We start from the raw sequence: 23,619 nt of genomic DNA, 5'->3' as shown, positions 1-23,619 counted from the left end.
TTTCAGAGAGCTAACCAAGCACACAGTGGAGTAAGTTTTTGAAAACTGGTAATGTAAGAAGCAAAATGGGAAAGGAAAAAATCATCACAAGAGAGAAGAAGTTGAAAAAATAGAACACCTTCTCTAAAAGGCTGGTTTGCACTTCACATCTCAGGTAGCATTAAAATAGGAGAAAGTGCTCGTAAGAAAAAGCTGGCACATGAAATATCAGGCATGCGTATGTTGTGGGGTCAAAATCAGGTAGTTAGTGAGAAGCTAGAAGACAAGGACAGAGGAAAATCTAAGACCATAGTATCAAACCTTGCAAATGAAAAATAGTAAGAACACACTTTACAAAATAATTTTTTCATAGTTTGCTAAAGTATTTCACAGAGTTCTCCTGCACATAATGACATAACAGTTGATTTTATTTTTTCATATGAATTAGATTGTGTGTTATAAAAAATTAGTGGAAAAAGTATCTATTTTGACTATAAACAGAAGTACTTTTTCCTCTTACCCATTTATGGACAGGATCTTGGCTCTGAGAAGCTGTAAGCCAGTCTAAATGCATTTGAGACTACATTTGCAGGAAGGAGACTTTAAGAGAACTTTTTGGTAATACACAAGCACCTGTTCTTCAGGAAGGTCACCTACCAGTGCCAGGACAAAGGCCAGAGAACCCTACAGCTAGTCTTAGCTCTCAACTTTCTGCATACGATAAAACAAGCTCAAGAAATGGAGAAGATAACTTGCCAACAGCACAATCCAGTTCATCATCTCCTTTCAAATTCAGACCACCCTTACTTTGCACCACACAAACTCTCGTCAATGTAACTCTTCAGACGGTAATTTTTTCAGGTAAAAGCCTTAAGCTGTGACAGGTACAGATAACACTCTATTCCACCATAGGCTGAAAAAGGTTCATCATGACTGCCTTCCCAGGTAAGAGGATACAGACACTCATTTGTCAGGGGATGCAATTAAGGGCCTCAGCAGCACTTCAGGTCCTTTATTAACCACAAGTACGACAAAAGTAATCCTTTGCGCTTTAGGTAATAGGACAGGTCTACAGCAGAACTTTAAATCAACTCATGCCCTGACCATCCCTAGGCAGCTCTTTTAATCCTCCCATCAACCTTTCCACCCATACTTGGGCCTGTGGAAGCCCCTATGCAGATAGCCCTTCCAGAAATCCTTAGCTGGTAATTTTTAAGAGCATGCTTGCTATTACTTTCAGGCTGGTCAACTCATGGTTGTCAACCCTGGATTCTCTTGGTCTGCACATTAGTGACTTTATTTCTTTTGGACAGATCATCTCTTCATGTATTTAAGGTTTTGTATTTGGCTTCTATTACAAAGTGTCTACGTAACTTTAAGAGTAAGTACCCTATAAACAGAAAGCAAATGCATACACTGCAGAAATTATTACAAATACATGTCTATGAAATACAGAAAGGCTCGCATACAAGCAAACTAGCAAACACCTAAAAAAAAATATCATTCAGCTATCCACTTAACAAGACGATTTTGTTTCCCCTTTTCCAATGCCTAACTATGAAATTATTTCAGCCTGCCTTTCCGACATTAGAGATGCCCTCATCCTAAGCTGTTTATCTTCACATCCTCAGAGACAACCTTAAGCAGAGAAGGGAAGGAAGACACATTCAAAAAAGGGAGTATGTTGGAAGAAAGGCTAAATTAAAGCTTATTTGGAAACTGTATTTAAGTATACGTCTAGGTGAATACCAAAACAAACCTATTTACCTTTCACATATTTTCCTAACAGCTCTTTTCTTATTCTATCTAATTACAAAATATGTATGTTTAAGGAGTGACTTTTCTCCCGTGTGGCTCTGCAGTGAAGTCATTATGCTCACATTGTGACTTAGTAATCCTTCTCCTTGGAAAAGATCATTATAATAACAATAATGTGATTACACTAGAGGGTCAAGGAAACTGATTTGTGAGAGGCAATGTTATTCTCCATGGGGGTTGATGGATCTTAGATGGATAGAGGACTCCACAGCCAGAATATCTCTGCCCTACTTAGGGAGCAGCATATATTGCTCTTTCCACTTCCAAATGCAGACCATGACCAACATGGAAAATGGAACTAACTTCTTCTCTGGATCTTTTATTACACTTCTTACACACAGCCTCTAGAGGTTATTCAGCTACTTTTCTCAGAAAAGCTGCCACTATCAGGTCCATTTCATCAAGATTTGCACAGAAATTAGAGAATACAGCCATCATTGTTTGTTTTTTGTTTTTGTTTTTTTTTTTTTTTTTTTTACTTCATATTAAGTTTTGCATAGTTATTTATTGCATTTACTGTCCTGGAGCTTATCCCTGTGATCACCGAGAGATGAATTTTCAGAGATCCTTTGACAGCAGTTTCTTTTCTTGGAAGAATCAATACCTTGAAGAGCTTTTGTAAGAAAAGTTCCTCCATACAAAAAAATTATGGGGTCCTGAACAAAAGCAATCCTGGGAATGCAATTTTAAGTTGAAAGCCAATTCACATGAAATAGGCAGTATGACTTTATGAGTGGAAATTCTGGAAAACAACCTCTATATAAAGCAGCAAGCTTTTCCAGGGCCTACTCCATTCTGATCTGACTGCTAAAGGGAATAGTTACCCCAAAGCCAGTACTGATAGGTACAACGTGTAATTTTATCATCTTGTTTCACTGCTTTATTTCTGACTTTCCAAGCACTTTTTATTACAAACAGGATGGCATAAAAACTGACTTAAAATTTACACCTAGAATAATAATCTGGAGGCCATTTCTTTACAAATCCCTTATGATTCAACACATCTTCAATAATAAAGAACACAGAGGATTAGTGAAAGCTGGATGACTTTCTGTATAAGAGATTTTTTTTTCAAACATTTACCCACATTTGAAACACCCTCTTTAAGATGTATCTGTTTTATTAGTATCTAATTGTTTAGCTAAAATGCTTTCACGTTATCTTTTTACGGAAGGATTTCTGTTCACTCAGCCACAGGCCAATACCTTTCCCCAATAAGCCTTCTAAAGCCAGCTGTACTGCACAGTTTCAAACAGACTAAATTTAGCCAGTTCTGTTCATCAGAGGAATGCTGTGTGTCAGCCACATCAAAGCCCAAGGGCAGTCTGATAAACACTGAATACAGGTCACGTAGCTCTGTAGCTAACAAACTCTAAGAGAGCTTGTACTCGGGGGCATTCAAAGCAGTTTTGTCATCAACAATCTAGTATCCCTTGAGCCCCCATGTCGTTTCAGTTGCCAGGCAACGCTGGTGTTAATGTCTTAGAGGAGAAAAACTTACCAGGCATCTGGCCGTTCATCTGGTTCTGCATGTGTGGTGCAGGAGGGCCCCCACCTACCATACCATCTGAAGACATGTTGTGCGAGCGCGGAGGTGGGGGAGGGCCGCTCTGACTCATCCCTCCCGGACCCATAGGCATATTCTGTGTGGGTGGCTGAAAGGAGACAGTTTAGTCAAACACGAGAAGCAGTTAGTCTGACAAATATATTATATGTACATATGGTACAGCAGTTGCCTATATTGTTCAGTGGGGTATGAAAGAAAGCACTGAAACACATTTCTTGCTCCTTCTGATATGTTTAACTCCTCCCAATATTAATTTTGGAAAAAAATTTAATATTTCAATCAATTTTACGTGAAGTATTACATGCAGACAACACCATAGCATCTTCGAGCACTGCTTTAAATTAAAAAAAAAAAACAAACAAACAAAAAAAAAACAAAACAAAAAAAAAGAAAAAAAAAAAACAAAACAAAACAAACACAAAACCACAGATCAATGCCTCATTAAAAAATTATACCTGAACAGTTTAAGATTGCTGGAGTCGCTCCCTCCCACACACATAAAAGCTTTCCTTCAAAGCAACATTTGGTGAACAGAAAAATAACTCTTCATTGTAATTCTCTCACATCAACAATTTGTTGCTGTTAACAGACCTTGCACCAGGACAAAACAGGTACAACAAGAGATGAAAGCCTCTGAATGCTCATAGACTAGCAGAAATTTACACCTGGGTGTGGTAAAAATGTTTGCAATCTCTTCCCCTCTCTCCCCCTAAGCGCTGAAGGCCTAGTTCATAATTTCGTGCCAAACACCCCCTACAGACTGGAAGCACATTAGTGCTGGCCTCCAAAGGTCCAGAGACAGCTGCCTAGAAAGGATGTTTTTGGCAAATTTCCTAATGAAATTGTGAGGAAAATAACTGAATAACCTTGAGAGTTCAAAGAGGGAGAGCAAGAAAAACAGTAAATACAAGGGGGAATTTACTATTAGGTTCTACTCATGGCAATGTAAGGAGAAGCAGAAACTGCTAGTAGCCAGCTTCATTTTCCTATTAAAGACACCTGTGAGACTGTACGGTGCTCCTCACATACCTTACCCAAATGCTTTCAGGGGAATAAAAATCATTTCTGTTAGAGCAAACGCCTGGGCCTCTGGCTTTTGAGGACCCTCTCTAAACAGCCATTAACTATTCATGCAAAACCTTTCCCACGAGAAAAACATGTGTATTTTTCAACATTTCTCTTCATAGAAAGAACCAGGAAGGTGATCCCTAAGTACCCATCTAGCCCAGCTCCCCTCATACCTACACCTACTTATCAGGACATTCATAAAGACAAGATTTAATAGAGTACAGAAGAGTAGCGCTTTCCAAATCAGTGTAAGGCAGGACCTCTTTTTGGCCTTGGAGATTACAAGATCTGGGTAATATAGTCACATACACACATATAATTTACTTCCTAAGAGGAAGGGTGGAATGGTATTAATTTATTTTCTCAACATTTCTTCATATGCCTCAAGCTGGTATTATTTTCTCCACAATACTTCAAAAAATTTCTCCAGAAATTAGTGAAAAGCTTTTTTTTCAACAGGAAGAAGGAAGGAGATGAAGGAAAACAAGCAAGTAGACGATTTCTCTTTCTAAATTCCTTTTGTTCCTCCACGATGAAGAGAATGATCTTTTGTAAGCAAGTTTATTCCTCATCATGTAGCAGAAGTGGCAGAAGGTACAAAAGGTAAGAGTGGAAGGCAGCTCTACTCTCTGAACACTGTGAAATGCTGCTCCACTTTGCCTGATATTCCTCCTCTAGTGAGCAACTGAAGTGAGGCCACTTCAGTTAAGTCTTCCTTCCCTTCACCTTCAAAAGATCACTATCATCCTACTTTTGCATCTAACAGAAATTATCTAAAACTGATAGACCGAGAAACAAACAAAAAAGAAAAACAATGAGACTATTAATTTTTATTCAGACAGCATGTTTTGGAATACCAGCAAAGCCAACACACTGGGTACCTCCACATGAGCAGCTAGAGCTCAGAGCATAAGAACAACCCCATGTCAGTAAATAGAGAGCAAAGCCAAAAAACATCCAAGTTGAAATATTTTCTGAATTGAAATTAACTTCTTAGATCCCAAGTATAAATCATTAGTAAATCCAATGTTCACACAACATGCTGATAATGAAAAATACTATAAAGAACTAAAAAAATATTAGATCATACTTAGGTTTTAGCTATCCTGCAGGTGTTATTACACAAACAGGGACATGCCCTTATGCATGGAAAGATGGCCAGAAAAACCCTGCAAAGATTATTTGAGACAAAACGATATATTTCAACTCTGAAATTTATTTGGCAAGTTTTCAAAACAACTATTGTTTAACATTAAGACAAACACTGCAGTAAGCAAAAAACAGCATTGAGAAAGCAAACATTCAAGGACAGGGAAAAAAAGTATTAAGGATTACAAAAAAACTGCAGGCTTCACAAACCACAGGGAATTGAGAGAACTGAGGGAGTAACTGAAAACACCCAAAAAGGTACTACTAGGAAATAATTAAGCAAGAGGAGCTTCTGGATATGGAAACAGCCCAAAGACCTGTGTGAACCCATTTCAGATTCTTGAAAATAATGCAAGAAAAACGTCCAAGCTGCTAACAAATTCAATCCTTCATTAAAAATAAGCTACCCTATAAGATGGCTACAAGATATGTAAACACTGTACCTCTTTCTATAAAAAAGTAGTGGGACAAATTCTAGGAATCATAAATCTGTGAGCCTTGTTCCTCAAGCTACAAGTAAATGGATGAAAATAATTAAGAGTTTACAAAACTCTAACGATGATAAAAATAAAGATGAGTTAGTAAAGTGTCAATATAGGGAAGTCTTATCTTTCTGATCTATTAAAAATTTTCAAAAATATAAATTAAACCACTCAGCTGCATATTTAACAAAAACTTCTTAATGGAAGTTTTTTGACAAAGCCTTTTGGAGAAATATGTTGTGCACAGGTACACACTTTCACTGATCAGAAACTGCCCAAAGTGAAGAAAGAAGCAGTAACTTTACACAAAGTTCAAAGAATAAAGGATATATAGAGGATCCCTAAAAATATTTGTCAGTAAATGTCAACATCTGAAGATTCTGCAACATTTATTACAGAAAATTGTGGAAGAAAAAAATAATCAGAATTGTGTCAGGTGAAATTCAACATGGATAAATATACAGCAATTATACGAGAATTTAGAACCACTCTTTCTTCAGAAAGAAGAAACTCCTATTGTAACTACTACAGGAAAAAAAAAAAAAACAAACCAAACCAAACAACCGATGACTACCCAGACAGTTAGATGGGCAAAAATAATAAAAAAATAATCCATAAGAATTATTCATAATACCTGTGTTCATCTTCTGATTATCTGCAGTACTTGATAAAAAGTGAAGTACGTTATGCAAGAAAAAAGGTGCCATAGTGTTTGTGATCATGATACACATTCAGTTTGAGGAAAGCAATCGCAAAAAGATACTGTAAAAAGCAGAAGGATTCCAAAGACAGGCAACCAGTGATTAAAGACTGAATATTATCACCTGAAACAAGTCAAAAAGGACAATTTTTTTTTCTTCATCATCGAAAGGAAATGAACATAAGAGGATATGACAGAAATACAATTTAATGTATGATACATGCAAGAAGTAGATCATCCAATTTATGCTTTAACAACAAAGAAAATCCCAGGAGAACAGGCAATAAATTGAGGAATAACATTAAACATACAAGACACCACATAAATCACATAAACCTGAGGAATTCACCAACACAAGATAGTGGAACAAAGTTTAAATAAGATTCAGAGATAATTACACATATATATGCCATCAAAAATGTTATGTTATATAGGACATTTTAAAAGTGTGTTACAAGCTTCATGTCAGGGTCATAAACCAATCACTATCTGATAGTAATTAAAAAGAAATGTCTTCACCACATATAATTATTCCCCAGTGAAATTCTTCCAGAGTATTTTTCTACTGGCTGCAGCCAAAAGAAAACAAGAAAGAATTGTTTTAAAATGGCAACTTCCCTATTTCTATCAGAATTGATCCAGGCTTTTACAGGTGATAAATTTCTTTTAAATCATCTTTAATTTAAAAAAAACAAACAAGTATACAAAAACCCAAACCCAAAACTCTACGGAAACCTGGGTCATTTAACCTTTTTTGTTCTTAGAGAAGTGTGCTAGGTTTGAGTGAATAGCAGGGTAGCAGGGGACGGGGCTACAGTGGTAGCTGTGAGAAGCTTCTCAAAGCTCCCCTGGCTCCAAGTCAGACCAGCCTCTGGCTAGGGTCGAGCCAATTAGTGATGGTGGCTGCACCTCTGTGATAACATATTTAAGAAGTGGAACCTGGGAGGAGGAGTTGGAGTTGCGAGGATAACATCTATGTGAACACCAAGGTCAGTGGAAGAAATCAGGAGGGGGGAGGTACGACAGTGTACCCCCCCTGCAGCCCACAGTGAGACAGCAGGACCACCCCCCCCCACCACCCATGGAGGTCCACAGTGGAGCAGATGCCCACCTGCAGCCACAGAGGACCCCACGCTGGAGGAGGTGGCTGTGTCCGAAGAAGGCTGCAACTCTGTGGGAAGCCCTTGCTGTTGTAGTTCAGAGCTAGGAGAACTGCAACACACGGGAGGGACCCACGCTGGAGCAGCATGGGAAATGCTGTGGCCTGTGGGAGGAACTTGAGTCGGAGAAAGCTTGTGGAGGTCTGTCTCCTGTGAGAGGGGGACCACGCCAGAAGTTCCCCCTACCCCGAGACAGAAGAAGCAGCAGGACTGACCACACACCCTCCCCATTCCCTGCCCCCTGAACCACTGGCAGTGAAGAGGTAGAGAAATCGGGAGCAAAGATGAGCCAGGGAGGAGGGGAGTGGTGGGGGGAAGGTATTTTTCAGATGTGTTAATGCTCCTCACTGTCCTACTCTGTCTGTTAAGTGCTGTTGTTAGTGTTTAATTTAAATTTATGTTCTCTTTTTTTAGCCCTAGGGAGTCTGTCTTTTGCCCTAACCGTAATGGTTGATTCATCCCTCCCTGTCCTTATCTCCTTTTGAGCCTTTTCCTTCATTTTCTCCTTCCAAGCGCTGGGGAGGAAGATCAGAGTGAGCGGCTATGTGGTGCTCAGGTGCCCTCTGAGCTCAAACCACAAGAAGTTAAGGAAACTCACTATCCACATTAATATGCACGATAAAGACCTTTTAAAATATAAAATGACCACACAGTGTTCAAAAGCTAAATACTAAGAAAAACAAACTCCCCACCCTTCGTGGAAGGGAAGTTGCCCAACATGAACCATACTCATTCAGTCTAGATATGAAGGGTGAAACAACATCAAAATGTAGTTAGGTTAACAGTACCAAAGACAGGCTACTTCCTCCCTCCTGCTGGATGAATGACAGAAAGGAATGGAAATTAAAATCACTGATTTTATTCCTATTATAAAGTAGAAAATGTTAAAACATTTTACTATCAGTAAAACGCCATTTACAAGTAAGATGTTAGACACAGCTTCATTTGCTAAATACTAATTTGTTGTTCACTTCCCCAAACACATAGATTACAATTTATAGACACTATGAGCATTTAAAAAATTATCAAAGCATGAAAAACAAAACAAAACAAATTACAAACTATTTTGTTCAACTCTGGAAATCTGAACTGGAAGAAGACTGAAACTGACCTGCAGTTGTAACCAAAAAAAGAGGAAAAAAAAAGTTATACTTGAACTGACAACTTTCAGCAAACAAAATCCTACTATACCCCAAAGTTATTTGAAAGCATACACTTAAAACAATAGCCAAATTGCCTTTTTTAAGAGGTTTTCCTCTTAAATAATAAAATAGATCAAATCCAAGACAGCAAACAATAAAAGCTGCCATGGTGGAATTCTACTACCTGGAACTTCCATCTTTCATTTCTTCTCTGCCCTATCAGATTTTTCTTACTATCAACAGCAGGTTGAAAGAGTTGTTTATGGAACATTAATTGTTATAAAAACTGAGGTGGAATACCAACTCAGTCATCAATAAAATGTAAAAGACAGGAAATACTGTTAAGCACACTAAAACAAAGTATTGCTAATCAATACAGATAGCAATAGAAATTTGAAGTACACTATCAAAAATACAATTTTCTTGAAATTCTCTCGGAATTACAATTAAAGCTACATGGAACACAAACATAAAATCCTTCTCATCTTTCTAAGAGAAGCTCTAACTCAGGATTTAACCAATCATCTTTGTTTTCAGTTCTCAAATACCATTTTCTGCAAAGCAAAATATCCCATCCCAGGAGGTACCCTGCCCTGCTAATACCACAGCACCTGTCCCAGTCTCAGAGAACAGTACTCTGGTGATACGTGGTGATGGCACCTGCAGAGTACTTACCGAGGTGTCAGACTGGGAAATAAGATCATAAAGGAATACATTTTTGAGATCTGAAAGAGGAGAGATTTATTTAATTGGGTTACAATTCTTCTACAAGGTGCAGGGTGTTCTAGTACTGAGAATATATTAAATTAAAAAAATAAAGAGCCTATATGAATTCTCAGCAACTGTGACATTTGGGGGTAGAGAAGATTTCTACATGAAAAATATTTACAATCATGTCTAAATAGTGAAGTTAATTATAAATGTAATTTGAGCTCTCAGTGTTGAAGTACCAGTTGTGACACTAGCAGTAAGGAATTCTAAAATTAGAATGACAACCAGTTCCTAAACCTCAATTTACATCAGTATCTTCAAAAATCAGATAAACTAACTTAGTACTTGAGCAAAATGTTAAAACAGTACATAGTGTAATACTTAAACACTTTGTTTAAAGAGGACAATGGAATCTTTAGTTGTTTCAAATTGCATATATAACTATATAGAAATATTTCACTACACACATATTCTTTTCATCATTTTAACAACCAGAAAACCAAACCCTAAAATACTTGATGTCCACATAGCAAAAGCTCTTCTGATACTTAAAAAATAATCACATTAAATTCTTAACTCTTGATACAACTAGAAATTATTTAAATCAGAAGTTAAATAACCTGGTACAAATTCTGATAGTTTTATTTTAAGTGACTAGGAATAACAACTGTGGACGTTAACTTGGGGAACACTGAGCTAAAGAAAACAGACAACTTCAGAGGCACTCTATAATTCCCCCATAAAATGCAGTTCATATTTGTCCTCAAAAGCAAGAGCCTTCTGTTTCACAGCTGTTTACCTCGTGTCTCTTTGTCCTTTAAGTTGGTTTAATGTCTGGTCCAATATTTACAGGTTTTGCTTGCATTTAGTAACCTAAGAGAAAAATTCCATCTCTATTCCAGCTAGAAGGCCTTATGTAAACTCAATTAAAGCAGAAAGAAGCGTGCAGAACCCTCAGAGCATTTCACTGGGGAAACAGCGAAACCATACAGGCTAAACGACTCAGCATCTATGTTACCAGACTGCCTTGTACCGCTCTCAGCAAACTGCCCAGGGTTGAAATAGGTATTTATTGTGCAGATACTGTACTACAGAGAGGCAAATCACACCTTCAAGTATGAAAGAATTACACTTTAGAGCATACTCCTAATTCAAATTGGCTGCTATTTTTACTGTTTTCTAGATCAACCACAGGAATTAGTAGGCACTATAAGTAATTTTTGTATACAGTGCACTAGCTCCCCATGTGGACACACCGGATTAGCAAAACATGCAGAGTAGTTTACAGAAGTTAGTGTGATCCTCTTATTTAAAGTGGAGTACACTAGTGGTCTGTGAATTCCCTCCTAACATGCTAACAACTTAAATTCCTATATTCTGTTGTTTTGGTTGGGTTTGGGTTTTTTTTTTTTTTTTTAGTGGAATTGTTGGTTTAACAAGCTCCCTCCAGTGGCATACCATTTCCCAGTACTATCCTTTCAGTTGTGCCAACACAGCCATTTACATAACCCAGTGGTTAATCTGAATTAATCCAGAATGAAGGTATCCCCCTTTCCACCTAATTAATCTGGACTTATTCTCCAGATTGCTTCACCATACAGCAACTTCAAAACATCACAGAGCAGAACTGCAGCTGATGAGAGTAAAGCTCTGGTCATGTCAGCATAACCATTACTATCAAAAGGAAATCTGACTTCTCAAACAACAGCTAAACTTCTTTCCAGAATTTAAAAGACTCTGGAGCAAAACTCACAACCTGGAAAAGTAGTTTTTGTTATAAGACCACGGCATACGTGGATAAACTGAGGATCCACAATCTGAAAATTCTTCTAAAAACACATCATACCCAATTCTCTTCTGCTAAAGCAGGATGATACTACTAGCTCCTAAAGATGTGCATCAACACAAGGACTGGTGGTGTTACAGATTCAACAAATAGGCTAGGGGAGAAACAACCCACAATACTTAAATCAGACCAAATTTGGTTGGTTTGGCTTTGCCTTTTAAAAAGCTTGTATTACTGACAATTTTACAAGATTTTCTTCCCATAATGAGTAGTTTTTCAGTTTCCTGGTATAAGAGATAGATGTGTTATTTTATGTTCCACCCATAGAAAAAAAAAAAAAACAAAACAAAACAAAATCTGAGTAGCTATTTGAAAAACTAGTTCTCTTTTGGTTAATATCCCATAAACACATTTTTACATACAATGAACATGTAGGCAGAGTGTTCACAGAGAGGTCAGAAGTCAAATAGAATGCAAAGGTGCAAAGAAAGAAAATAGATACAGATGATCATGTGCAGGCCTTGGAGCAAAGACACAATTAAGTGATACAGGCACACTAGAGCTCTCTGTAAGCAGTTATACAGCTAGATTATAATGCATTGCTTTTATGACTGGTTATTGCAGTCATACCCAAGAACTGGGCTACTGACAGCAATAAAGACTTAAATCTTATGTCTAACAGATCTGTAATACTGTACAACTTCAGGAAAACTCTTATTTACCATTTTGTTCAAAGTGCTGAGTCTCTTGAGATCACTGACACAGTGGTAACGCTGAATTCTTAAGAGTAACGTGGTACTACAACATGAACCCAAATGGCCCACATTTCCCATTCTTTAGTGACAAAGCCTAACTAACTGGGGCTAGAGACTATTACCAAAGGAGGTTTACTGCATGTGTTTCTTGCTCTCAAAACTCAGGAAGTATTTTTTGCTATGCAAAATCAACATAGCAAATAAAAACGTAGAGTACAAAGAGTTGGAAGAAGGAATAATTTAAGAAATTATGCTTTTCAAGGAGGATGCAAGCATGAATAGATTAGCTTTTATCAATTATGGATTTGCACTAGCTTGATAGAGTTCTAGTAACGCTACAAAAATGCGAAGCTTAATTTCTTTTACCTATCCCAACCACAGTGGCTCTACTTGACTCTCACTTGAAGACTGACAGTAAAGTTCCCCGGCGTGTGCTCGCATAATACGGTAGGTATGAATGCAACACCTTTCCTCCCTTTCTCAAAAACTTGGCTATCTAATGTTTCTCTCTTAAAAAGTCTTTAGAAATTATTATGATTTTTGAAAATTATTTAACAAACACTTAGAGCAATTATTCTTCAAAATCCAAGCTCCACTTCCAACTAACAGCTCGCTCACCTCTTGACAGGAAACATTCAACCTTTCTTTTGCTCTGTTCTCTATTAATTCAGTTTACAAGCAGTTGAACTTGAATTTGGCATGGACTTGTGTTCTAAAAGGCTAACGCAGAGTAATACACCACACTGCTTTGTGTATCTGCTATAAAACTAATTTAATCAACACGTTAACATTCAATATACACAGAATTAAGCCAGAGGTTTAACAACCAATACCAGCTGTGATCAGCAGGAAAGCAGGTACCACAAACAGACTTTCTGCTATACTACCACAGATACCAGACTTTCCCAGGCATTTGGTACATAACTGAAGAAATATTCTACTAATTTAGGATTCCTCTCATCTTCAGCAACAGGAGTTTTATTTGAAAATTTATGTTTAAACTATTAAAACTAAGCCGTATTTTTCTTTTCTGGATACCATCTTGCTTTTTTCAAGAACAGTATCAAGGTATTTCAATTAACATATATATATATTAGACAACTATTATGCTCAAAATGAAGGCTATTAAACAAGCAGAGATTGAGACTCCAAATTGTTTCTACAAACTAATCACAAGTACATTACGACTACAGATTGAACACTACTCCTTTGAAAAATACTGGTGTATTTAAGATCCTATGAGACTTTCCACTGATGGAATAAAACTATTCTTATGTTGAAGACTCCTATTCAGCCACTCAAATCACAGCTTTAGAAATAAAAACACAAAACAACTTCCAATAAAAACCCTGAAGAAAAGTTTTAGTCAGTACTAGTAATGATGTTTAATGGTTCTACCTTTTAAAGCAGTGTCTTGGTTTCAGCTGAGATAAAGTTAATTTTCTTCCTAGTAGCTAGTACAGTGCTGCGTTTTGGATTTAGTCTGGGAATAACGTTGATAACACTCTGATGTTTCAGTTGTTGCTAAGTACTACGTAGCCTAAGTTAAGGATTTTTCAGTTTCCCATGTTCTGCCAGTGAGCAAGTGCACAAGATGCTCAAGCACTGGTCAGAGGGTGGTAGGCAACTTCATTGTGCATCACTTATCTTTTCCTGGGTTTTATTTCCCTCTCTTTTTGTTATATTACCTTTAGTTACAATTATTATACTTTATTATTATATTTTGAGTTATTAAACTGTTTTTATCTCAGCCCATGAGTTTCACATTTTTTTTTTAGAACTCTCCTCCCATCCCACTGGGAAAAGGCAGGAGCAAGAGAGCAACTGCACGGTGCTTAGTTGCTGGCTGAGATTAAACCACAACAAGCAGTTTCCTCGGAAGTAACCAGCATTTCAGTGTGTGTTGATGTGGGGTGTTTCTAAGAGGCAAAAACCATTTTATAGAGGAGTGTTTTGTAAATAAAATGGCATGGACTCTGCCTCAATCTGTGTGACAAGTCTGGGAACATTAAGGGATTTCACAAGTCCTACAAAAAGCATCAGTTTTGAGAAATATGTCTAGCAAAAAAAGAAAATTTACTTTCTAATTAATACATTTATTAATAACCTTTCCAGTCTTAAAAAATTAAGAAAAAACATTTCATGTGATGTGAATATTTTTCAGACACAATGAGTTTTCTTGGAAGTCATTTCACACAGAGTTTAGTTTGCTACTGGAAGAAACTGGCACTTTCAATACAAAATAAAACTAGTACATTATAGAAGTAATATTTTAAGTATTTATTTTCATCACCTTCTTGAAATACATACGGAAATCAAGTGCTCTGTATGCTGACAGAAGGCAAGTTGCATTATATAAGAAAAATCCTGAAAAAATTAACTTTTTCTATGTTTAAACAAAATGAATATTACCAATCTAGTAATTCCAGCAGACCTCAGTATTTGTCTGTTATAAAACTAATGCTGATATGAAAAGGCTGGAGTACAGTACATAAGTTCCCCTCTACTATTCCCAATAAATTGATGGTCACGGGTATATTACAAATCTTTGGCATCTTATAAGTATTTAGCAAAATGAAGACACATCGGGGAGGGAAAACATCCAAGTGGAAAACTGGGTGGGGTTTTTTGTTTTGGGTTGTTTTTTTTTTGTTTGTTTGTTTGCTTTATTTTCTTACTCAGTAGTCTGCAATGACTTTTTAATGCTACTACACCACTCTCAATAAAGCAAATAAGTAAATAGAAGTCAGGGAGGATAAGACGCCTGGTTCTGCAGTTTGGTATTTCATGTCTTTAGAAACACACACACACACACACACACACGATACTTCACTACTATTTTTTGGAGGTTCTCATGGAATTCCTGGTAACAAATTTTAACTGCATCTCTGCTTTCTACAGTTCAAGGAGACTAATACTTGGCTATTGCCTCCCTCAAAAGTAGCATCAATGAAAATCAAAAGAATGCAACGGTGTTGTGTTCCCCACCATAGAAGCCCTTTTTGGGCAGCAAGCTTATCCCGTACAACAGCAGGTAATAGACTTGACTGCTCTCCAAGAGAATACCTGCCACAACCCAGAAAGAGGCTGCAAAAAGTTCCATCAACTTCACACATGGATTTAGCCACCACTCTCAACCAGCTGGGAAGACAATCCAAAACAGCCCTGCCCTTACATAATGCTGTTGTTCATGTGGCTGAGAAAAGACCGGTTGACTCAAGCAGATTAAACTCACACTTTTGTCTTCTGATGTGAAGGAAGATCTCTTATCCCAGAAAGCGTATTTTAATACTTTAAATTTATAATGCATGCAAAGACAACAGGAGCTTTGTTATGACACTGGAATTTCAAAGTCTTTCCATTTCCCCTTATCCCACCCTGCAACGCTTGCTTCACCCGTTCTACCTTTTCCTCACGTCCAAGCCCCCTTTGTAGAAGCATTTCTGTGCACACCACAGTTGGTTCACTAAAAATTTGTTTAGTATAAAATTTATCTTGATATCTTCAGTCAATACCACACTTTCAGAAAGCATATACAGTCATTTGATTAGAATAGTGTATTCTAAAAGACGGGGACAGAGGCACAGTAGCTGACTACAAGCATTTTTCCCAACAACACGAAGCATTAAGTCTAAGGAGTATTGTGAGAGGATACAATGAAGCTATCATCAAGTTCAAGTCATATTAGCTTATGCTAAAAACTTCAGTGAACCTGATCATTTAGCTCTTTTGTTCAGTGTGAGTGCTATCTTAACAGCAGTATTCTCTTTTCAACTTCATTTTATCACATAAAGCATTTTATAAGAGTATTTGTTAAGTTGTGAAATTTCTTGAGAATGTATTTACTTGATTAAAGCAAAAAAAAAATATAATATTTAAACAAACAAACAAAAAAAGCATAGTTTACTAGGGAAACAAACTTCCAGATACGAATAGATCAGATACAATACAACTTCAGAAACTATCCAGATGCAATCCCTCCTAAATTACGGTGGAGACTACTACAATGGTAGTATCATAAAGTTGATGTATTTTACTATTAAAAATAGTAGATGGTTACACACACAGTATCTTGCTCCACATTTAACTGTTGCCACCCATAACCCTTGAATTTAGTAAGACTGTTCAACAGCTGACACAGAAGCATGGTGAACAGAAACATAATACTTCCCAGTCAACTTGAGCCTCATCAGTTCTTAAACTGAAAACCAATAAAGGAAAAGAGTCTGAAGAAGCTTATCCTGCAAAGAAAAAAGCAGCAGTTCACGTGTTCCCAAATTCTTCTGGCTAAAATTTGTTGGGAAGACAGAATTTAAAGAATATTTTTCTAAAAACTTCAACAAAAAGTCATTTCATCTGATTATGCTAGCACATTTTAAGCAAGTCTTCAAAAAGATTTGACTTGGTAGGTCAGAGTGTTTACACTAAAGTAAGACTGAACATCTAAATTTTATTTTGTATTTCAGTTTGAAAGAAACACCAAGAAGCTACCTTTTTATTCCCTCCTCAGTTGTCCAGAGCTGACTCCTCTCACCTTCCAAACAAAACCACACTGTGCTATTTTCTCACTACAGTGGAATATTCCTTATCTTCACGTTTAGAAATGCGTTTCAGTCCTGATCTGCTAAAGTCTTTCCCAGCCCTATCTTCAGTTTCTTTTAAGAAAAGAACGTCATCACATTCAACATTAAGAACAAGGCTGTTCACCAGGGACTAGGATAAGGTCAAATTCATTTCCAGTTGTCATCAGAACCAGGATATGAATTAAGCCTCCAAAAACATATTAGTTGAGTAATACACACAGCCCTCTTAAAGGCTTCTTTCTCTCCCCCTCAGCTACAAGCATGGATTTATAAAAAGAGAAGCCCCTACAGACACAACAGGTTGGACATAATGAAGCACTGTTTCTATAGTCCTCTAGGTACCAACTTGAAAGGATGCTTCTCTAGTAGCAATGATTGGAGAACACTTCTCCAGAGACCAAAGAAAAAGTAATTCAATTTCAGTTGGTGAAAACTAGTATCTAGGAATGGCTGTTTTATAGACATTCTTTTTAGCTTCATATTACAGAAATGAATCAAGACTATATTAATTCAAGAAAAGTCTTATTACCAAAAAACAAAAAACTTCATTGTGTTACTCACAATGAACTCCCCAAGCTTTCTGATTAACACAGAAGGCAAACAGACAGCAAGCTATTTTAATGTTTGTTGCATCTTTCCTTACTGCTGCATATACCATGGAAGGGGGAAAAAATCTCAGGTATCTTATAAAACAAAGAGTTCAGGAATACAGACTCAGAAAACTCCAGATTTAAAAGAAAAAGATAGAAAGTATTATCCAAGAAACGCTTCATTCGTGAAGTGAGGCAGTGTTTCAAGTTAAGCCTGTATGACCTTATTTCTTGCATATTATTGTTATTCATCTTAAAAAAGGTTGCTTTCTGATACAGGAGAGAGGCAAAGAATTTATCTGCTTCTCTGTATTTCAGGTGAGTCTCAAAAATTTACCCAACCTCATTCCACTGAGGTAAAATAACAGATGCTATTCCAGCAAAAAAATAATAAAAAAATATAATGAAAAAAATCCCATCCCCCCCTACCTCTCCCCTAACATAAGAGGAAAAACAGAGTGCTGTTGTAGGAGCCGACTAAAAGCTACACCACTAGAGTTCTTAGCTAAGAAAAAAAAGCTAAGACTATGTATGAAGCAGGCCAGATACTCTGAATTAAATGTGCAGTGCACAGGTTATCAGTCTTCAGTTAAACAAGTCAGATTTTGAACAGGATCTAAGCAGTGAGATTACTCCCAACACAGCATGAAGAGACACTGCATCTTGTATTCACCATAAAGTAAATCAGAGGCTTAATGTTTAGTTATTGCCTCAGACAGCCCTGTCAGGTTTGGGGTTTTTTTCTTCCAGGAACCCAAATGAAATCTATACCCTACTTTTACATTATTTTGTACTTACTGCTGGTAGTAGAGACTGCATGTTCTGGTTGGAATCAGCTATAGTGGCGAGGTAAACCAAGTTTGTATGCAGCATCTGCTGGTATCTATCAAAATAAACAAAAGCAAAACAGATTTTAAGTCATGAATATAAAACTATCAGAATTTACTTTCATTCTACACATGTAAAGAAAGTTACCTATATAAAACAAGATGCAAGAAACTTAGAAGAGTATCATTATTAGGAATCTTAAGCCTTCTCCCTCACATTTATTTATTACCCAGTCTTTCTCACTGTATCCATCAAATCTGTGCCTCTATCTTCTCTACAACCTCTGCGTTTCTATGAAAATCTAAAGCTGGGTGACACTGTTTTCACCTATTTCACTTCCTGTCCCTAACTAAGTCAACAGGAGACGTGTGTGTGCCTGTTTGGTGTAATTTCCATCACAAACCTTAGGGAAAGAGAGCTCCTTTTACTGTGTCCCCAGATGCAAGATATCATCGATTTACGTGAATCATGACCAAGAGCGGTGTAAACATTTCATCAGGACTCTGAGCTTTGGAAGTTTGCTATGGAATAATTCTTCTGTACAGAACCACATCCCAAGGTCTAAACAACTAGCCCACAATCACAAGAATAACCTTGAAAGCAGGAACAGATTATAAATACATAACTACAGGCTTGCATTCAGCTTAAAACAGTAACTGTGTTACAATAAAAGTATTCCCTTAAAGCAAAAATACCTACCATTTATGACCCCCTCCTACTCCCAGACTACCAGTTCTCTTAGTAAGGGCTCAAGAGCCATGTTGCGATGCCCCATCTGCCACACAACTGAGTATTTGTCTGATTACAAGGGTACCATGATCATCCTATACCAGATAAGAGTAATGGGAAAATAGTATTTCCTTAATAATTGACTACTTCCACAGTTCACTCTGATCGCTCTCCAGAGACCCCACTAGAGAGCAAAGCAAGTCCACATGGGATATTCTGCCAAGCCAAACTTTTAAGACAAGCTTGTTTGTTCTTGGGCAAATGGTAAACAGGGAGTTTTTAAACATGCCATCAGGAAGAAAGGTCCATTCCTACATGATTTTGAAAGGTTTGAAAAGAAAACAATCTCTTTCCCAAAGTATAATTATGATGCAGTGGAAAAAGATCTTGGTTACGCAGTCCCAATGTTTACGAGCATCATCATAATGACACCAACGTGCTGTGTTCAAGTTGCAACATTTCAGCGATAGAAGTGATGTCAAATGGAAAATAATTAAAAAAAAAAAAAATTAAGTGTAATATCTGAAGCAATACTTTTCTGTTCTTCACAGCACAGTTCTACAACATGACCTAAGCAAATCAAGAATGGTGATCTAGATAGAAATTCACCCAGTCCACAGTATATCTGAATTAATGTCTTACTGAGAGCATTCAGACGTCTTTCCTTTGTTCTGATAGTCCATTATACACTGAATAAGATGGTTATTTTCATCCAACATCTGAAACGATAAAAAAGTTTGGAGTAAGTTTCATGTTCTTTATGGAAAGAAACTGAAGATAAATTTGAGTCTTGCTCCTCTTCTCAGAGCTTTTAAAAACAAACAAAAAAGAAAAGTAGGGTTCCAGAAAGTTCAAGATAAACCAGTTATTTATAGTACACACTTTTGCTCCCATCTTCCCTCTCTGCCCCTGTTAGTTTTACAACTTTCAGTTTATGGGGTTTAAGTCACTATTATTGCTACCTTTGTGAAGCTTCTCATTCAAATACCTATGCTTGTTCTACACCAAGTTCTTACAAAGTTTTCAAAGTTTTGCATTTCTTCGTTTGATCTCTACAAAGAAATTTACTTACAAATTTATGCCCCAAATTTCCTTTCTCCTTATGAAGCCTGCAACTGTTCAAAAATTTAATAATAAAATGCACTGAAATTGTTATTGATAGAAACTGAGCTTATAAGAAAGGTTTGTTTCAAAGAAATGGATTGGAAAGCTAGGCTATTTACATTAAGAATCTCCAATTAAACTGCACTTAATATTCTGTATAATGGGCACAACAGATCTATTATACTTCAGAAGTATCCAGGAATATAAACATGTGTGACTTACTTCTCTGGCAAAATAAAAAGTAGTCCTAAAATCATGGGAAATTGCATCTCAGCTTTTTACAAAAAGCTCTCAAATTCAAGCTGTTCCAAGCTTCATAAACAGGAAAAAAATAAAGCCTGGTTTCCTAGAGCTGCACAACCCCACACTCATGTCTTTTTAACCACTCTCCCGCACTCTGACCAGACAAGAGTCAGCAAAACCATAGCTAATCTAAGCTACCAGCCAAGTTACCCAAATCAACTAAACTAAAAGGAAAATGTACTGCCAAATGGAACATTTTGCATTGACTTACCTATTTGCTTCCTCTCAGGGGAAAGCTAGGTTAGACCTCTTTACCCAGCTGCTGACTTTCATAAAACTAACAGGATCTTAACCATCTCCAAGACTGTTTCCATCTTCCAAACATGGTTGAGACTAGCCAAAAAGGCTCATACTTCTACAAGGAATGCACAGTGTCATTACATCACCTTTATGTCCCTAGGAATCCAACTGAAGTAAATTCTATAGAGGGGGGAAAAAAAAAAAAAAAGAAAGTACTGACAATTTTTTTTTTCCTTCTCTTCTGACTAATCCATCTCTACCGTGAAAAAGGTATGAAGTCAGAAACCTCATGCAGTCCACTGAAGACTTCTATCCATGCCAGAATAAGCCAACCAGCCAAGTCTTCCTAAAGTCAAACCAGCAATCCACCAGAACTGACGAGAATGATCCCTGAGCAATTATTTTGCCTGAAACTGCTGGATCTGGAAACATTGTCATTAAGCACTAAACACAGACATAACTGCAGTATTTTGAGTTACTGTCTGAGCCTCAGAAATTAGGCAGAACTGTATCTTCACACTCTGAAGAGGATCAAACATTGCTACACAGACACATTTCACATATACTAACACCAAGTTTTATAAGAAACACAGTAGCCATTTTCACCAGTAAAAAAGTAAGGAGCCTTTGATGCCAAAGTCTAATAGAGCACTTGGAAAGGAAGCCTTGAATCAAGGCTCTCCTCAGTCTCTCCCACCTTCCAGAGGAAGGCAGCAGATACTTAAGTCTTAGCACACAGGTAGACCTTGACCCTGCCAGTTAGATGGTTGCATTCTTCACTGTCAGCATGTAAGATGGACCTCTTGGCATGGGGGGGGGGGGGGGGAGGAGGAGGGAGGAAGGGAACACCAGGACCAAGAGGAAAAAAAAAAACAAGAAAGAATACAACTGTATCCTAGGTGGGCCTGCAGGCACTGTTTTATACAAGTTTGATTGAGCAGTTGCTGATAGAAAGTTGAAATAGTTCTCTGAAAGACTTAAAACCACCCACCATCAAAAGATAATTTAGTTTCCAGCTCAATGAAGACACCTCCAGGGCTTCTGACAGCTTACGTACATTACAAAGATTCTTCAGCTTTAACTATACTAGAGTTTTGCCAGCACACCACCATCAAATTAATCGTTTGACTACAGCATAAGAAAAACTTAATTGTCCACACTCTCCTTACGCACCCCAGCAACCTCAAGTCTCTACTGACTACCTTTAGGCAGCTTTCCACCCAGGGGGTATGCATTCTTCACCTACACTTCACAAGAGCTGATTTCTGCTACAGTACCCTGGAGGTTTCTATTATAACTCTGGGGTCTTCTTTGATGTCCCGATCCCTGCAACATCAACCCTGTTGACGCCCTCGTTCCTTATTAAATCCTTATGAGGTTAGCTACATCTACCCAAAAAGCTCCTACACAAGGAGCTTGTAGCAATCAAAAATTTATTAGATTCATGGCTATTTACACTGATACCAGTGCGAGTCTTCAGCTAGGTTTCTAAATATCACCGAGTTACCAGTGAACTTGAACGTGCTCCTTTGCTTCTACCAATACAAAACATCGTGGATTATTACACATCCTATATGTACTTTTCTTTGATTGCTTTAGCGAGTTTACTTGCTCCCTCCCACGAAAGCTTAAATGGAGTCGTCCGGAGTCGCTGTCATTGGCTCTGACCATAATGTTCTTGTTTAATAACTCTCAAGGTTTATGGGAGAAGCCTTACTACTAGGCCGACCAAGTTTGGAAGCCGCAGTCGTCGCTCACCCGGCGGAGACAGAGCCCAAAAGCCGGGCAGCGTTTAGGAACAACCCAACTGCAGTCCGGCCTGCAGGCTCCCCTCGTAGGAAGGGGTTACCCGCCTCCGCCGCCTCCCCGCGGTGCCAGGCCGAGCCCTTGCGGGTTAATTCACGCCGGCGGCCCTGCGGCCCTGGGGGGTTTGGGGGGGGACACTGAGGAGGTGGGGGGCGTGGGGGCCCCGCTCGGCCTCCGCGCCCCGCCGCAGACGGCGCAGCCCGCCCGCTCGGCGCCTCCCCCCGGCCCCGTGCCGAAGCGCGGAGGGGCAGCGCTTCGCCGGCCCGGCCCCCCCCGCCGCGGCCTTGGCGCTCCGGGCCGCCGCCACCCCCTTCCCCGCGCGGCCCGGCGGCAGGAAGCAGCTGCGGTCCCCGGGGCCGGGCCTCGTCCCTCCTCTCGCCCTCACCTTCTGGATGGCGGCCGGCGTGATCTCGCCCTTCCCCCGCTGCCTGGGGGCCGCGAACGCCACCGACATGTCGGGCCGCTGGCAGGAGGGTCCGCGCCCGCTCACGCGCCCGGCGGCACCCGCAGCGGCGGGAGGCGGTAACGAGCCGGGAAGAACGCTGCGCGCGGAGGGCGGGGGCGGCTGCCCAGCGGGACGGCCCATCCCTGTCCCGCCGGGGAAGGCGTGAGGAGGACCGGCGGCTCCTCCCCCATTCCCGCTGCGAGGGGGACCGCCGACAGGGCCGTGGGCGCCTCGCAGCCCTCGGCCAAAACCAGGGAAGGGAGAGCCGGCGCTGCGCCGTTTGAACGTGACCTCCCTTTGTTACGAGACCTTCTCGGCTACCCCCCTTTCCCTCCGCGGCGTTGGTACATTCCCGCCCGACGCGCCTCTGCGCCGGACAGGCAGCGAAGTGGTACGGCCGGCGGGGGGGGGGGATGGGATGGGAGCGCCGTGGTGCTCACGTTACGGGGGGGCGCGCTCTGGCTGTGCCGAGCGGCGCGCGCTCCTCCCCCCTCTACCCACCGCGACGGTTGGTTGCACCCGGGCAGCCCGCTGGGGCGGCCGCGCGGGGCGGGGCGGAGTCACTTGAGGGAGGGGGAGGAGCCGGTGGCGGCGGCGGGGGGGGGGGGGTCTCCGCTCCCGTGGCGAGGCTGCCGCCGTTTCGGCCTGGCACTGCCCGTGAGAGAGGGGTTGGC

At 39.3% G+C, this 23,619-nt stretch overlaps 1 protein-coding gene across 3 annotated transcripts in view; it reads right to left on the bottom strand.

Annotated features, from left to right (window-relative positions):
- Nucleotides 1-23,180, bottom strand: part of SS18 (SS18 subunit of BAF chromatin remodeling complex) — a 44,172-nt gene extending 20,992 nt beyond the window's left edge. For all 3 annotated transcript variants that reach the window (XM_042798066.1, XM_042798067.1, XM_042798068.1), the window contains exons 1-4: nt 22,886-23,180; nt 19,690-19,766; nt 18,289-18,373; nt 3,299-3,452 (exon numbers count right to left, since the gene is read on the bottom strand). In XM_042798066.1, coding sequence (XP_042654000.1) covers nt 3,299-3,452; nt 18,289-18,373; nt 19,690-19,766; nt 22,886-23,086 — 517 coding nt within the window. In that variant the 5' untranslated portion in view covers nt 23,087-23,180. The remainder of the gene's footprint in view (nt 1-3,298; nt 3,453-18,288; nt 18,374-19,689; nt 19,767-22,885) is intronic.
- Between the last annotated feature and the right edge of the window lie 439 nt (nt 23,181-23,619).

The sequence above is a fragment of the Tyto alba genome, unplaced genomic scaffold (assembly GCF_018691265.1).
Source record: "Tyto alba isolate M040663 unplaced genomic scaffold, T.alba_DEE_v4.0 Super-Scaffold_27, whole genome shotgun sequence".
Classification (NCBI taxonomy): domain Eukaryota; kingdom Metazoa; phylum Chordata; class Aves; order Strigiformes; family Tytonidae; genus Tyto; species Tyto alba.
This window is presented reverse-complemented; position numbering and strand designations above follow the sequence as displayed.